Source organism: Mytilus edulis, chromosome 14, assembly GCF_963676685.1.
Source record: "Mytilus edulis chromosome 14, xbMytEdul2.2, whole genome shotgun sequence".
Lineage (NCBI taxonomy): Eukaryota > Metazoa > Mollusca > Bivalvia > Mytilida > Mytilidae > Mytilus > Mytilus edulis.
In genome coordinates this window covers 18,186,712-18,202,713 of record NC_092357.1, presented here as the reverse complement: position 1 = coordinate 18,202,713, position 16,002 = coordinate 18,186,712, and the positions used below count along the sequence as shown (strand labels likewise).

At 31.6% G+C, this 16,002-nt stretch overlaps 1 protein-coding gene across 4 annotated transcripts in view; it reads left to right on the top strand.

Annotated features, from left to right (window-relative positions):
* LOC139504533 (uncharacterized membrane protein-like) overlaps positions 1 to 16,002 on the top strand; it is a 41,023-nt gene that overhangs the window by 22,561 nt on the left and 2,460 nt on the right. For 3 of the 4 annotated variants that reach the window (XM_071294641.1, XM_071294640.1, XM_071294642.1), the window contains 3 exons: positions 4,398 to 4,541; positions 10,346 to 10,645; positions 12,687 to 12,712. In XM_071294641.1, the coding sequence (XP_071150742.1) occupies positions 4,398 to 4,541; positions 10,346 to 10,645; positions 12,687 to 12,712 (470 nt within the window). Of the gene's footprint in view, positions 1 to 4,397; positions 4,542 to 10,345; positions 10,646 to 12,683; positions 12,713 to 16,002 lie in introns of all 4 variants that reach the window. The other variant, XM_071294639.1, reaches the window with a different exon arrangement.

Sequence of the window (16,002 nt, the reverse complement as noted above, 5' to 3'; positions counted from 1 at the left end):
TCAGGCATAGATTACCTTAGCTGTATTTGGCAAAACTTTTAAGAATTTTGGTCCTCTTCAACTTCGTTCTTTATTTGGCCTTGTTTTTTTTGTTTTTTTTAAATTTTAATTTTTCGAGCGTCACTGATGAGTCTTTTGAAGACGAAACGCACGTCTGGCGTATATATTGAATTTATTTCTGGTATATATGATGAGTTTATTCGTAACAGTAGTTCTTAATTGAATTTTTACACTGAAATGTTCACGAAATGAGATTCTGGGACCGGTTTCAGGAAGCTATCATAATACATCTTATAAGATATATTTAGGTACATGTCTTATGATTCTCTTATGGCTATCCTAGGACCATCTTTAGGCGGTATCTTAGCAAGATATCATAAACATGTCGCATTGTTTTTGATTATCAAGCGTATTGATTATTAATAAGTTTGCCAAATTAATATAAAAATAGTGCAATTTATATGAATAATCTATTAATAATTTAACAATATAAATATGAACTTTTAATACAAAACTGAAAAAAAGAAAAAGCATTATATAATTTTCTTTTGAGTTAAATTAAATTTGTCACTGTATCGTTTATATTAAGAATAAAGGATGTAATCGTTAACTCTTGATATCGATACTTCGAATGTTTATTGTTCATGATAATCCGTCAACCAATAAAGATTAAGCTTTGAGGAGGAAAAGGATAATATATAATTGAAAAGGAATTAGATAACTTGCAAAGTTATTTTAAAAAAATGTGTGAAATTTATATAAATACACTTCGGAGCAGGATCTTCATACCATTCCAGAGTACCTGAGATCACCCCTAGTTTTTTGGTGGGGTTTGTGATGCTTAGACCTTAGTTTTTTATGTTGTGTATTTTTATTTTTATTTGTCTGTTTGTCTTTTTTCCTTTTCAGCCATGGCTTTATCGGGTAATTTTCGATCTATGAGTTTGACTGTCCCTCTCGTATCTTTCGCCCCTCTTGTATGACTATCCCAAGACCATTATAAGACACCTCTCGTATAGTCCTAGTTTTATGACCAACTTTAACTGATGTCCAAATTCAGGACCACTATGTAAAACCCATTCCGGTCTTTGATTGATTGATTGTTGTTTGCTTTACGCCGTATTAACACAAAAAGGCTATATGGAGGCGATTCTGTACTTTGTGAACTGACAATAGATCAAAGGCTGATCACAAGAGTAAGATAGCAAAAATACCAAAAAAAATCCTTAAACAAATGGCAAAATCGAATAATTAAACACTTCAAACAAATGTAATATTCCTAACATGTTACAAACATTTTCTTATGTAGAAAATGGTGGAATAAACCTGCTTTTATAGTTGTTTATATAATACGTTTCATGGTTGATTTGTCGACACAAAACTTGATTAGAGAGCTCTTAGTAAAACAATTTTAAAAATCAAACACTACAGAGGTTTAAAAATATGAAAATGGGGAAAAAAACCTTGTGTCAAATCTTGGTTTTACCATTTGTTAACCAGGGGTTGTGTTCTCGGAAGTACTCTTAGATTCGTCGTAAGACATATCCTAATACCAATTTCGGATGAACGTAGGATCATCTTAGGACACTTTTAAGTTGTGTCCCGAAGCTATCTTAGACGCATCTTATGTAGGGACGACATAATCATATCATAAGTGCAATATTTTGAATCGTAAAAGATTTTTTTTGATAAAACATTGTTTTTTTTATAATTGCAATTATAGAATTAAATGCAAGATTTCAATTGTAATAATCATGATTATGAAAGTATATAAAAAAGAATTATACTTTAAACTAAAATGAGAACTGAATTTGTAGTGTCATCGTGTCGTGAAACACGAAGTTCAGAGTTTAAAATCAAGCACACTTTCTTTAAATACCAGCTAACAACCGATGGTGCGTTTAATCGCACGTCTGGCGTATTAAAATTATAATCGTTAACGTTTCGTCCCTGAGGGTATCACCAGTCAGCTCTTCGATTTTGACATTAATATCAATTATATGGTAATTTTAATAAATCTTCTGTTTACAAAACGTAGAATTTTTCGAAAAACTAATGATTTTCTAATCTATATATATTACCTTCGCCGTACATAGCATTTGGCACAACTTTTTGGAAATTTGGGTCCTCAATGCTCTTCAACTTTATACATGTTTGGCTTTTTAACTGTTTTGATCTGAGCGTCACTGATAAGTCTTACGTAGACGAAACGCGCGTCAGGCGTATTAAAAGTTATAATCCTGGTACCTTTGATAACTACTATCATTTCATTTTCATTTTCGCGTAACATAATGTGCAAAAAGGGAAATCCAAACGATATTAAGTTAGGATAAAGATAGGATGGTCTTCAGACACCTAATTATGTGTCATATGATAAACTTAGGACGAACAATGCTATATATCCAAACTTAAAAGAGCTTTGAGAACACGACTAAGGACAAAGACGTGTCATAAGATATATCTTAGGACACGTCCTAATACTAAGATATTTTCGAGAACACCATCCCTGATATATTTTAAACCATTTATTCACCTATGGTATTTTTATCATAGTATTCTATTAATAAGGTAACATGAATTATCATTGATATATAAAATGACTGGGTAAAAATATGTTATCAAATTGGAAAAATTATTCGAAAGACTAAGGGTTTTCTTTTCAAATTTAATCGATATTTTTTTACTGATTTAACTTTCAATCTTCAAAACACAACGAGGGACGAGATTCAAAAACGGCACAGTAACGCAATTCAACTCCTCTTCTGTTTTCTGTCGAATAACAAGATAAAGAGTTACGAAACAGACCACTCAGCATTATACGAGAGACTTTAAATACTTAATTTTAGATAGACCACTTTACTCTGTGATGCAAGTTACACGGTTGACAAAACACATATATACAAGTAATTAAATGTAAGATAATAATTTATTAATACTATTTGAATAATGCTAATAAATTGCTGCACAAACATAATCTGCTGCTGAGAAAGTCAAACAGTACTGTACTTCGAATATTTGATATTGGCATAAAGCACGAGTTTTGGCTAGCCGCAAAACCATGTTCAACCCTTAACTTTGTGTAAAACGTCCATTCTAAAGTAAGGAATAATGCAGTTGTTATCTAATAGTTCGTTTTTATGTATATTGCATTGTCTTTTGTTTTTTGTGACACTTCAGTGTTTCTGTTGTTCCGTTGCTTTCCTCTTATAGTTGATGTGTTTCCTTCGGTTTTAGTTTGTAATTCCGGATTTGTTCTCTCAATCTATTTTGAACAGCGTTATACCATTGTTGCTTTTGTTTATAACTTTGGTATATTTTAATTCGCTGTCATAGTATGTTTTTTACAATTCAAACTATAAAAATTCAAAAAGATATAATTTAATTTTGGATGTTATCGTTTTCTTATTGGCTGAAGTTGTTTTGTTTATCAGCTCATAGAAATAATTATGTCATGTGACCGTGAAGTCATCAACGTTTTTTTCATGGTTTTACTCCAGTTTAAAAAAGAATTTAGAATAAAATTATAAGAAACGACAGAAATATTTGTTTCTGTCTATTCGTAATAACATTAAAAATTATTAAGTATGCACCACATTTTGGATGTTATTTCTTCATAGACAGAAAATATATTACAGTCATTTCTTTAATAAAAAGGACGCGATTTTGAGACCTTTGATTCCTCAATTTCAGTCTATATGAACATACACTTACAGTGAAATGAAACAATAAGTATAATTTATAAATACATTGATTGGGTCGACCATGCACTATGTTACCAACAAAAATAATCCGCTTATATAAAAAAGAAGATGTGGTATGAATGCCCATGAGATAACTCTCCACAAGAGACCAAAATGACACAGAAATTAACAATTATAGATCACCGTACATCCCTCAACAATGAGCACAGCCCATACAGCATAGTCAGATATTAAAAGTATTATTTTACTAAATGATTTTGTTTATACTTATTTTTCGTATTATTAATGACTTCATTCTTAGTCTTTATCTTGTTGTCTTTAACTACACATTGGTTTAAGGTGGTACATAACACCACAGGGAGATAACTCTGTAAAGTCAGCTAAACGTTTTAATTACGTTGTGTTGTAAATGGAATATTAAGCTTCTCAATGCTCAAAATTGGTATTTGTCAAACTGCTATATAACCAGTGTAATTTTTCTGACAAAACGGTTGGTTCAAAATTTTTGAAATTTTGAAATTTTTGTTAAAGGGTCAAAGTAAATACTTTGACAACATTTTATGAAAATTAAACGAGCCAAATCAATTTTAGTGAAAGTGTTGGGTACCACCTTAAACATTTGATTACGAAAAAGTATCAAACTTGACATAACATTGGTTATTATCGTTTAAATGAGTGAGCTTATCTTGTTTTCAGACATTCGTGAAAAGTATGAGTATAGATATGTTGAAAACAATATTCAAAATAATGAGGAACAACGCGAAACCCAATGTCAGGATAAATATAATTCGTCAGACGGAGAAGTGAATGAAGAGCAGATTGGTGACAAACAAGTAAATGGTAGGGTTACAACATCAATTAAGTGTTTAAATGCCAGTTATTATTATTCGACTCTCAACAAGTTCCTTCCATATGCATAATTCAAACAATTGAATGTACTTCGGTACTCTGAATGCAACTTTTTGTCTCTGTAGTACGTAGACAACGACAAAATATATGTTTTGCTACTCGAACTGTGATCAGAAATGTGAGTCATTTCACTGTGCTGCTACGATTCCATTAAAAAGATGGATTTAAGTTAACATATAAGTTTGCCTTAAATATTCAAGATTTCTCTTTATGCTCTGTCCCATTGAACTGCATTTTATAAATATAATATGCACAGCAATAATTGTCCTTCTCTTGGTACTAACGACTCATACAGGGATTCACGTCAGATCATTTATCATTTGCAAATTACCGTTTTTGGAAAATGACGCAGTCATTGTTCCATAACTGCCGACCTGATTTCTCTGCCTACCGCGCTTGGTTTCGTATTTACTAATTTCAATACAAACTGGAGGAATGTGCTTGTGTTATCATTATGCATGAGCATTGTGTAGTAATCAGCCAGGAACCAGTTTACAAACTAACTGGTTTCTGTTTGTATTCCACTACAGTCGAAGAAAGTGTTGTAGTTTGACAGGAACCAGTCCAGAATTTTGTAAACTACAAAACGTAATCGGTTATTATCATTCCGTTTTGGTGTTTCATACCGACTTATATGGTTTGAATAAGCTTAAGACCCTTCAAACATTAATGTGATAGGTATATTAAAGACTGTTTTACAAAAGGATGAAACTGTTTTGCTTTAAAAGTCGTTCTATAGTGATATATGTTATGTACGGATTTCCACTCTCACCGGGTAATTTCTTCTTTTACACGTGCTTTTGAAACTTCCTGTTTTTTGAGTGAATTAAACTTATTTTAACAATCACGAAGCGTTCGGGAATCATTTCAAGCAGTTTCTTCTTCTCTTTGATGATGGAAAATAGGTTTTCTCAAGAAAATACCGCAAACGATCGCAGAGGAATTGAAACGTACAAGTCAAGTCGGCACCTGGTTTAATTGGCATCTAGTCAAATCGGCACCTATTTGACGTCAATTCGGCTTCCAATAATATTTATTATAATATTTTCTATTCAATTAATTAATAACTGTTACCAAGTACATAGTGAATATTAGGTAAACAACGAGACCAAAGTGAATATGTTGTTGTGTATAAAAGTAAACAACGAAGCTATTGTTTTAACCATTAGACAATTATTAAAATTAAATGGAAAACTATGAGTCCCTTTCAATAAATCAAACTTTCATGCCAAATAATTAGCAAATTTAAGGTGTTTTTTTTTTCAGTAATGTTTAAACAGCATTAAACAAACAATCCTGTAAAAGACTCAACTGGTTAAATAATGCATAAAAATATCCAATAAGGTTATTTTATTTTTTTCTGGGATGCCTTCCTAAGACGTTCGTAGGAAGGCTTCCTAAGAAGGCGTCCCAGAAAAAAATTAACATAGCCTTGTGGTCATAGGAAGGTGTCCCAGAATAAAATTTAAAAAGCCTTGCCAGACGTAATAATTATTTGGACTACTCATATATATCATTAAAAATACACCAAAAAATTCATGTAGTTGAGAAAAATAAATACATTCAAAATGTACATGAACATCCAAAAAAGTGAAAGTTAGTATTAACTCTTTTTGCTTTAAAAATTTACAACTGCATATAAGTATTGAATGCTTTTTTTTGTAAATTCATTGAGGTGTAAAAGCGTTGACCGAAGTACTTTTTGTATGAAGCGCATAAGCGCTTCATTCTAAAAATGTGCACACGGTCAACGCTTTTGCAACCCTATGAGGTTACAAAAAGAAACATTCAATACTTATAATTACTTTTTTTAGCTAGGATCATGAAAACACGAATTTTATAACTTTTTTATTCAATTCATCTGTGCACTTTATTGTGGGACCACGTGTTATCATGAATGAAAAGTTTTATTGAGTGATGCAATTGCTTGAGGAATAACATGTGATGTGCAGTTAGCCAATCAGAATAAAGTATTATAATGAAACATATATCAAATGTAATTATAACAAAATACATTACGTTGTAAGAGTTATCTCCCCAAACACTGTTTTTCTTGTGGCCACCTCTCCTTCGTAACCGTAAAAGATTTTATTTTACCAAATTGCTCGTTACATATTTAGGATAAGAATATTCGTTTGAACCATAGCTCTATGGGGACTCCATATGAGAGTTATTCCCCCTTTTTCATTTGATTCAAGCGATATGCATTTTCAACTGGTAAACCATAACTGATAGAGACCTAGGGTCTTCATGAGGTCATTGGTACTAAAAATGAAAATGAGGTCAATGTCAAAGGTCAAGGTCATATTATAAATTTTGATTTTGGCTTATTTTCACTTCTTTTCAAATACTGTATGACATTTTGACAAATAATTTTTCATAAATTATTAGTTGCGACATGTCCTTACTTGTATATTTTGGTTGAAAGGCTGCGCATACAATAAAAGGGAGTTTTTGTCCATCTTACATTTAAAATTACGCGTCAAGTGGTAGTTCTCATTAACCAAACATATTAAAGACCTAGGATATTTTGATTCAAGGTCCATGGTTTGTGACCTTGAAATTGAGGTCAAGGTCATAGGTTAATATGACGTCATAAAGCCATAGGAACTAACATTTTAAACTGATTTTTCATATTTCAATATAAAAATAGATCTTTTCTAGTGGAAAGACTTCAATTATTCTCTGAACAATTTGTTTTTAATTTACATCATATTTTGTGGGAGAAGGGGGTTCAGACTATGTGGTATCAGGTCTGTTTGCGCCCAATACACTTTCGCACCTCGCACGTTCACACCAAAGGTCCATTCGCACTCTACTCATTCGCACCCAATTTTAATTCAAATTCAAGTTGAATAATTGGAAAATCATGATTGTTGTTTTAAATTGCTTTGGTGTAAATACTGAATGTATTTTTAGCTTGGTATGAGTAAAACATTGAAGATTTTAAAGGAAAAACACAAAAGATAATTGTTTTTAAGCCCTTTGATCTGAAACAACGAAACAATAAAATATAGGAACCAAATATAGCAATCCACTATTATAACCAAAACATGATAAAATTTATTCAACACACAGAAAAAAAATAGTCAGAATCTCACTTCATTATGAAAGAGGTCAATGAAACAAAGTATAGCAATACACTAACCAAAACATGATTAAGAGTTATTCAACGCTAAATAAAACGTTGACAAAATACCACTTTATTTAGAAAGGATTATTATTATCTTTAACAATACGCTATCCAAAACATGATTAAGATTTATTCAACACAAAAAAAAAATGCTGTCTCACTTTATTTTGAGACAATGACAACAATTATACTTATAAGAAAACACTTGCTTACAGAGTTATTAAACACAAAACCAATTAAGATTAGTTGCGAACATGTAGGGTGATAAAGTGAAAGGGGGCGAACATGAGTTGGTGCAAACGTGAATGGGCGCGAACGGACCCGGATTCAGCCTATGTACCAGTGAGAAATATAGAAGCCTTTATACGGTATTTATTTGTACAATTCAGGTAGTCTTGACCTATTCATTTGTCTTAAAAAAAAACCCAGCCAGTTGGCACCTTCACTTCACACACACACATATACGAATATCAATTATATGCTTACGAGACATGTTGCATTGTTAAACTAATTACGGTATGTGAAAATCAAGACTTGCATAAAAACTATCCCAATATTAGAGACAGTGGCGTCATTTTTCTTCAGAGCTTTCAGCTCTTTGATTAATTCGCCTTGTTCAACTTGCTACACACAAGCAACATGCCCATACAGCTGTCTTTCATTGTACAAGTAGCAATTGAATAAGAATTAATGATAAAAGCGAGACAAGACAATCTACTTTATTTATAGCCGGATTGATAAACAAAATTACCATCAGTTTTCTTTTTTAAACTGGTTTTGCACATGACAGAAAGTCGTTCAAAAAACTGTAGTTGTTCACATCATTGTCCTGTGTAATTTTAATGGATATAATCTCATTTTTCAAAGAAAACTTCTGCACCTAATATATTACCAATTGAAAATAAAAGATTCGTCATCTTTATTTTAAATTATTGCTTTTGACAATGCAAATTTTTTTTTTTAACTCTGAAATTATAGAATAAGTCCTTTGAGTTAATACTGACATATGTTGAAACTATACAAAAAAGTATGAACTAGAAAATTGGTTTGCATAATCTGTGAATATAACAGAGAATAGCTTTTGAATTCAAACTCAATAAAACAATCAACAATTACAAGAAGATGTGATATGATTGCAAACGATAAAAATATTAAGCAGAAAACAAATGCCGAAGTAGAAAATAGAAATAACATATTCCCTTTGCTTTTTCAACAATGAGTAAACCAATCTTGCATAGTTAGCTATCAAATGCCATGAAAAGACACATGTAAAACAATCTTAACCAGACAACTAACGGCCTGAATAATGTACAAAACAATGAAAGACAACAAATTAGTATGATAGGAGACAGTTAACGACCCAAATGTGGCAAGTGTAAACACGCTTGCTAGTGCAACACCACTGAGACATAGGGGTAACATTACAACATAAGATCAAACTATCAAAATCAGTTGAAAGGGGCTTCACTATATAGATCATTACAAAATACAACAGCAGCAAAAATAAAAACATCACAGATGAGACCAAGTACAGATAGGAGAGTAAATAGTCTACTGAAAGATAGATAGTTAAAACCAAGAAGAAATAAACATATATTTTGTTTCAAGGCCTTAATATCAATCAGTACATATCCAACAATCAATGTACAAAAATAAATCCGTCATTAACAGTCCGAGTAAAACATGACCATGCTATTCCAACATATAACTACAGATTGTTGGACCGTGAGTGTATATAAAATATACGTTTATGATAACGATATGTTGATAAAAAAATTACCAACTACTCTGTAAAAATAAGGATGTGCTATACAGTTTGCAATAAGCCTTTTTCAGGTAAAGCCACACAATAGCAAATCTTTTTTCTATCAAATAATTTATTGAACGAAAATCCTTACTAGTAATATAGCGATAAAGTTCATAAAAAATCTAATACATGGAATTGAGACGTATCTATTATTGAGTTTGGGCATATCATTGTGACTTTTCTTTGTTCTTAAAAGTACTTCAACAAGATTATCTATAAAATGGAGCAATATGAGTACAACAACGATAAACTGTATTGACAACAACGCACTTAGAGTTTGTCAAGGAGACATTGTAGACATTTATTAATCTTATATCACCTCTAGCAAGTGTGTTTGTCATATTTATTTGTATTGTAAGAGAAGATAATATGTATGAATTGAAGCAAGTAGATTAGCAAAAAGATTTTTCAAACAATCATGGTATGAGTGATAATGAGACAACAATACACACAAGACCAATTTGAAAAAGTAAATCATGATAGGTAAAAGTACGATCTTCAACACGAAGCCTTGGCTCACTTCAAACAGCAAGATATGAAGGGACTTTAAGAATTACTAGTGTCATTCAAACTGGACAACCCACGGTCTAATCTTTAGAACAAACGAGAAACGAGAAACATTTACGAAAAACATCATCAAACAACAACCAATGGCCATCAGGTTCCTGACTTAGGATAGGTGCAAACAAATACAGCGTGTTTAAACGTTTTAATAGGTACCAACCTTCGCCCTTACCTGAAATAGAAGCGAAATGAGCTATATTATATTTCAAAAAATTTACTTTCATTTTAAAGCAGAGAAAAGTTTACTAAAAATATTAGAACGCAGAGCACAAAAAAACCCAACAAGAATCCACGATCCAGGAAACACTGAAAGCGAGGAAGAAGCAGACGATGACAGCGAGAACAATGATGATGACGATCACAATCATGAAGAGGATGACTACGACGTCAAAGAAGACGAGGATGTTGATGATGATCATGATGATGATAATGACGAGGATCATGATGAGTATGACGATAATGATGATGTTGAGGATGATGATGATGATGATGATGATGATGAGGATGATAATGATGATCATAATAATAATGGTAGGTGCTGGTGGAGATTTATTTCCTCGAGGGTATCACAAGCCCAGTATTAAACACTTTTTGTGCTGACATGAATTGTCATTGATATGGTTATATTCATAAATTTACTGTTCACAAATTTTTGAATTGTTTGAAATACTAAGTCTTTTCTACCTCAGGCATAGATTAACTTAGCTGTATTTGGCAAAACTTTTAGGAATTTTGGTTCTTAATGCTCTGCAACTTCGTACTTTATTTGGCATTTAAAACTTTGTTGGATTCGAGCGTCACTGATGAGTCTTTAGCAGACGAAACGCGCGTCTGGCGTATTACTAAATTTAGTCCTGGTATCTATGATGAGTTTATTTACAACCACTGGGTCGATGCTACTGCTGGTGGAGATTTTTATCCCCGCGGGTATCACAAGCCCAGTAGTCAACAGTTTTTGTGCTGACATGAATTCATTGATATGGTTATATTTATAAATTTACTGTTCACAAATTTTTGAATTGTTTGAATTTCTAAGTCTTTTCTACCTCAGGCGTAGATTAACTAAGCTGTATTTGGCAAAACTTTTAGGAATTTTGGTTCTGAATGCTCTTCAACTTCGTTCTTTATTTGGCATTTAAAACTTTGTTGGATTCGAGCGTCACTGATGAGTCTTTAGCAGACGAAACGCGCGTCTGGTGTATATACTAAATTTAGTCCTGGTATCTATGATGAGTTTATTTATTTGAAAATCGATTTTAATTTTCTTGAGTGCGCATGTCTTTAATGCTGTTTCAACTCATTTGTCAACCGTGATACAACATTTCTTCATTGGTACAGTGAACGTCATACTAAACTCCGAAATATATAACAAAAATTAAAAATCAAACAAGACTTAAAAAGGCCAAAGGCTCCTTACCTGGGACAGGCGCAAATATGGCGTGGGGTTAAACATGTTCCCTATACCTCTAGCTAATATATTTTGACTACATTTCCAAGATATAGATTTAATAAAAATACCCTTTTCAATCATTTGATATTTATTTAGTTCTCAGTAAGTTTAAACCAAACTGAATAAAATTGTTATGTAGACATATAAAAAAGAAGATGTGGTATAAATTTCAAATGAGACAACTCTCAACAAGAGACCACATGACACAGAAATTAACAATTATAGGTCACCTCACGGCCTTCAACAATGGACAAAGCATATACCGCATAGTGAGCTATAAAAGGCACATTCACGGTTCTAATTGAATTGTTTCATATTTTTTTTAATTGTCGGAACAAAAAAATACGGTATAAATTTTCTCATCTGTTTAGTCGCCTTTGATTTATGACATCCACTTCATTTGAACTTTTGATGTTTTGTGGAGAGATGCATCACTGGCAATCATACCAAATCTCTTTATCTTTATATAATTTCCACGACAACATATCATAAAACAAACACTATAACTTATTTGATTAGATTTTTATTTACTTTGTATCAAATCACTAGCGACTGTCTGTTAAAAAGAGAGTAATTTGAATGATACAAATAATCAATCATTTAGGCTAATAAACAGTACTCGATTGTTGTTCCTTCTTTTTTTCTTCACAATGAGTTCTTGTAGGAAATCGGCCTCGTATGAATAAATGAACAATTTGGAGAGATGAGGAGCACAGCTAGTTTTGATGGGAATGATAATTGATTGTTGAAAATCACATTCTCCAAACGTAAAATAATTGTCAATCCACAAATCTAGCATTTTTACAATGCTAGTTTTAGAAACGTTGATGATTGAATCAGAGAGATTTAATACAAAGCAGGATGTATCCTTCCCTTATACAATATACTTGTTTCTATGTTGGCCATTTTTTTCTGAAAATAAAACCGAGGACCATATCTTTCAATTTGTTTTTTTAAGTTTAGAATGGGGAATACCTGTGTAAAGTAGAAAAGTCAAATGTTTTTATATTATTGCAAGATGAAAGATTGTTAGATTGTAATGTTCTCTAAAAGACCTTTTGGAATTTATAGCTTTGCATGTACTTATTCTCATTTAATTCAATGAACATATCATTTCAGCAGAGTATTTCACGATAGAGAAAAGCATAGTAAGTAAGATTTTTACTTGATATAAGAAATTAGTCATCTTTAAAAAAAAAAAAAAAAAGTCAAAATTTTCATTTATTAACAGTGACCATGGTTTTAATCTTCGAATCAGATGGCCTTGAAAAATATCAATTATATTACATTAAACATACAGATGTAACTTTCACTGAGATCATCATTAAATTGTATAATAACATTTTTTACAATTAATATATAAAGCTTTGCATTTGATAAAAGTCGTATTCATGATGGATAAATTGTATTCTCTGTAAAATATGAAGATTTTTCTGTTACTTGTTCACTGTTCGTGTTCCGCCAGGAATTATCCTATCAAGACATAGGGCCAAGAAAACTGAACTCGGCTGTTCTATTTTGTTTAGGATACAGGGTATGTGTTACATGTACATGCCGTCACAATTGTCACTCCTAGTGATAAAGATATAAAATAAGGACAACATATTTAAAATCCATTGCTCCTAGGAAATCTGGTCAGTGACCAAGCAATTGAGTAATTTATTCAGAATGTTCAAGAACTATATAATTGACATTTCTACCGATATATTGTAATTACCACACAAACTCAAAATCTTGGTATCCAGCAATAATCAAAATGAAAATGTGTCCATCTTTCTATAATAGTTTTCAAGATAATAGGCAAACCAGTATAAAAATTGCCATTCTGTTAATTGTAGATTCTGCATTTCTTTTCTGCTGGTCAGTATTGCTTTGAAATGTTATTTAACTCTGATAGACACTTGACAAATATTAAAACATTTGTCATTTTAGTGGAATTTATCTCCAATCAGCGGTTTTCTGACAGTTTTATTTCTGTAATTCAACAGTAGATAGGTCTTACAATTTGCGTAAATGTATACGTATCTCTGTGAAATTGTGACACAAGATTTCATACCAAAGAAGAAGATTGATACTGTATAAATTCTTTTAAACCGTTTATGAATTAGTGACAAGAAGGGAAAAACTGGCATGTTCCGGTTTCTGAACAACATCTTGAGCAGACGTATATGGATCTTTATGAAAATGAACCACAAGGTTTTATACCAGAACAAAAATGGTTGGGAATGATTTCGGGAAATTGTAGCCTAAAAAATTGAGAGAAAAAATGTCTAAAACAATACTTTTTAAAAAAAATAGTTGCTAATTCCCTGAACTAATTTCAATGGGGTTAAATCTAAAGTAATGCATTATTGGGGTTCTTCAATATGCTGATTATAACTGTGTAATTAGAGTTTTGATTATGGCCTGTATCTAAACATGCATTTATATTTTTCAGTTAGGTTGTAAATTTGGTTTAAATCGTGGATCTTATTTCAACATTCTTTGATTTCAAAAAATATTTAATTAATAGGGTATTCTTATATACTGAATAAAACCGTGTAATTAAGTTTTGGATTTTGGGTCCCGTTTCTAACATGTTTAAATTGGCGCATATTGATTTTTAACTGGTTCAAAGGCAAACTTTGTTTGATTTCATCAATAATGTATATCAGAGGTTCTTTGACATTCAGATTATAACCTTTAGATATTGAATATTGAACCATGATATGTAAAGGTTCAATTTCAATTTTGTAAGTTCTTACTAGACAACATTCATTCTGTGTCAGAAACTATGCTTTGTTGGATATTTAATCACAACTCAAATTCAGAGCTGGTTTGACAATTTATTAAATTTGTTAAGAGAGTCATAGTTAAAAAAAAAAGATGCACCATCAAATCTTATTTGAGGGAAAAAATAAAAGATGTAAAAATATAGTTTGAAATTTACTGTTAAATATAGTATTTTGTGTTTTAAAAAGTTATAGATGCAAGATCTTTTTTATTAGTTATTAGTGACCTTAAACTAGCTGTCAGAAACTGCGAGTACTCTCAGATCTGTACTTAGCGTCTTTTTGTTGTTGGGCTGTATAAGTACCCTGCCACGTCCACTTGTAATTGTAGTATTTGTATTTTTATCCATCTGACGAGTAAAGTCTTTTATGACTGATTTTTATAGTTCGTTTGTATATTGTACTGTTACACCACTGCCACAATCTGTATGTATGTACATGTCCCAAGTCAGAAGCCTGTTATTCAGTGGTTGTCGTTTGCTTATGTGTTACATATTTATTTTTCGTTAATTTTTTGTATTTAAAAAAGGCTGTTAAATTTTTCGTTTGAATTGTTTTACAATGACATTTCGGCCTTAAAAAGCTGACTATGCGGTATGGGCTTTATATTGTTGAAGGCCGTACGGTAACCAATATTTGTTAATTTCTGTGTAATTTGGTCTCTTGTGGAGAGTTGTCTCATTGACAATCATACCACAACTTCTTTTGTATATGCAGGATTTGTTTATTTTAAACGATATTATAGAAAAAAGAAGTTGTATTTTGGAAAAGTATCAATTCAACACAAACATGAGCAGTGAGAAAATTAAGTGAACATTTTACCGATCTGTCTATTCAAGCTCACCTGGTCCAAAGCGCCATGTCAGGTTTTCTCTTCAACTGGCGTCAGTCGTCATTATCGTCTGTTATCTATTACATAAGTCTTCTTCTCTAAATTTTCTAAGCCAAATTAAAACAAAACTTTCATTAGGGTATCTAGAATGATAAATGCGTTCGATGATCCCGCCTCCTAACCAACATGGCCGTCATGGCTTAAACTAGAATATAGGGGGAATCAAAGTTGTATCTATTATATTGAAAACTACTACGAATAGAGGAAATCTCACACAGTCGAAATTGTTCCGAACGTTAAGATTATATCTATTTTCTTTTAACATCTATACTGTCATACGATTATTTTATAGAATTTATTACCCTTTATATCTTTTGTTTTGTCTCTTATGACTCTTTTCTTGAACAGCAAGTTACCAACAACACATGATCTGAGTTTCAGAAAATGTCAGGATTTTTTAATATGAGTGAAAACTTATAAATGACGATAATAACGACCAGCAAGACACGATCTATAAACAATATTAAGTTGTCGAAGTCGTTGCATCGAGTACCCAAATTGCATCTATTGGACATAAAACAGCTGAGACAAGTTTTCTTTGAGACTCAACATTTTTTAATTGGATTATTTAACATTATACACGTCTTACGAAATAGGTGAAAATATTCAAACATACACTAAACGTTCACAATTTATATCAGCAGATGAAACTTTCACTGGAAAAGAAAAATGTACGAAAACGCCGCAATGACGTTCACAAAAAGTCATCTTTTAAAATGATAAAAAATGTTACAAACACCCATTTAAAAAAAATGAATAGTGAACTTGCACTAAT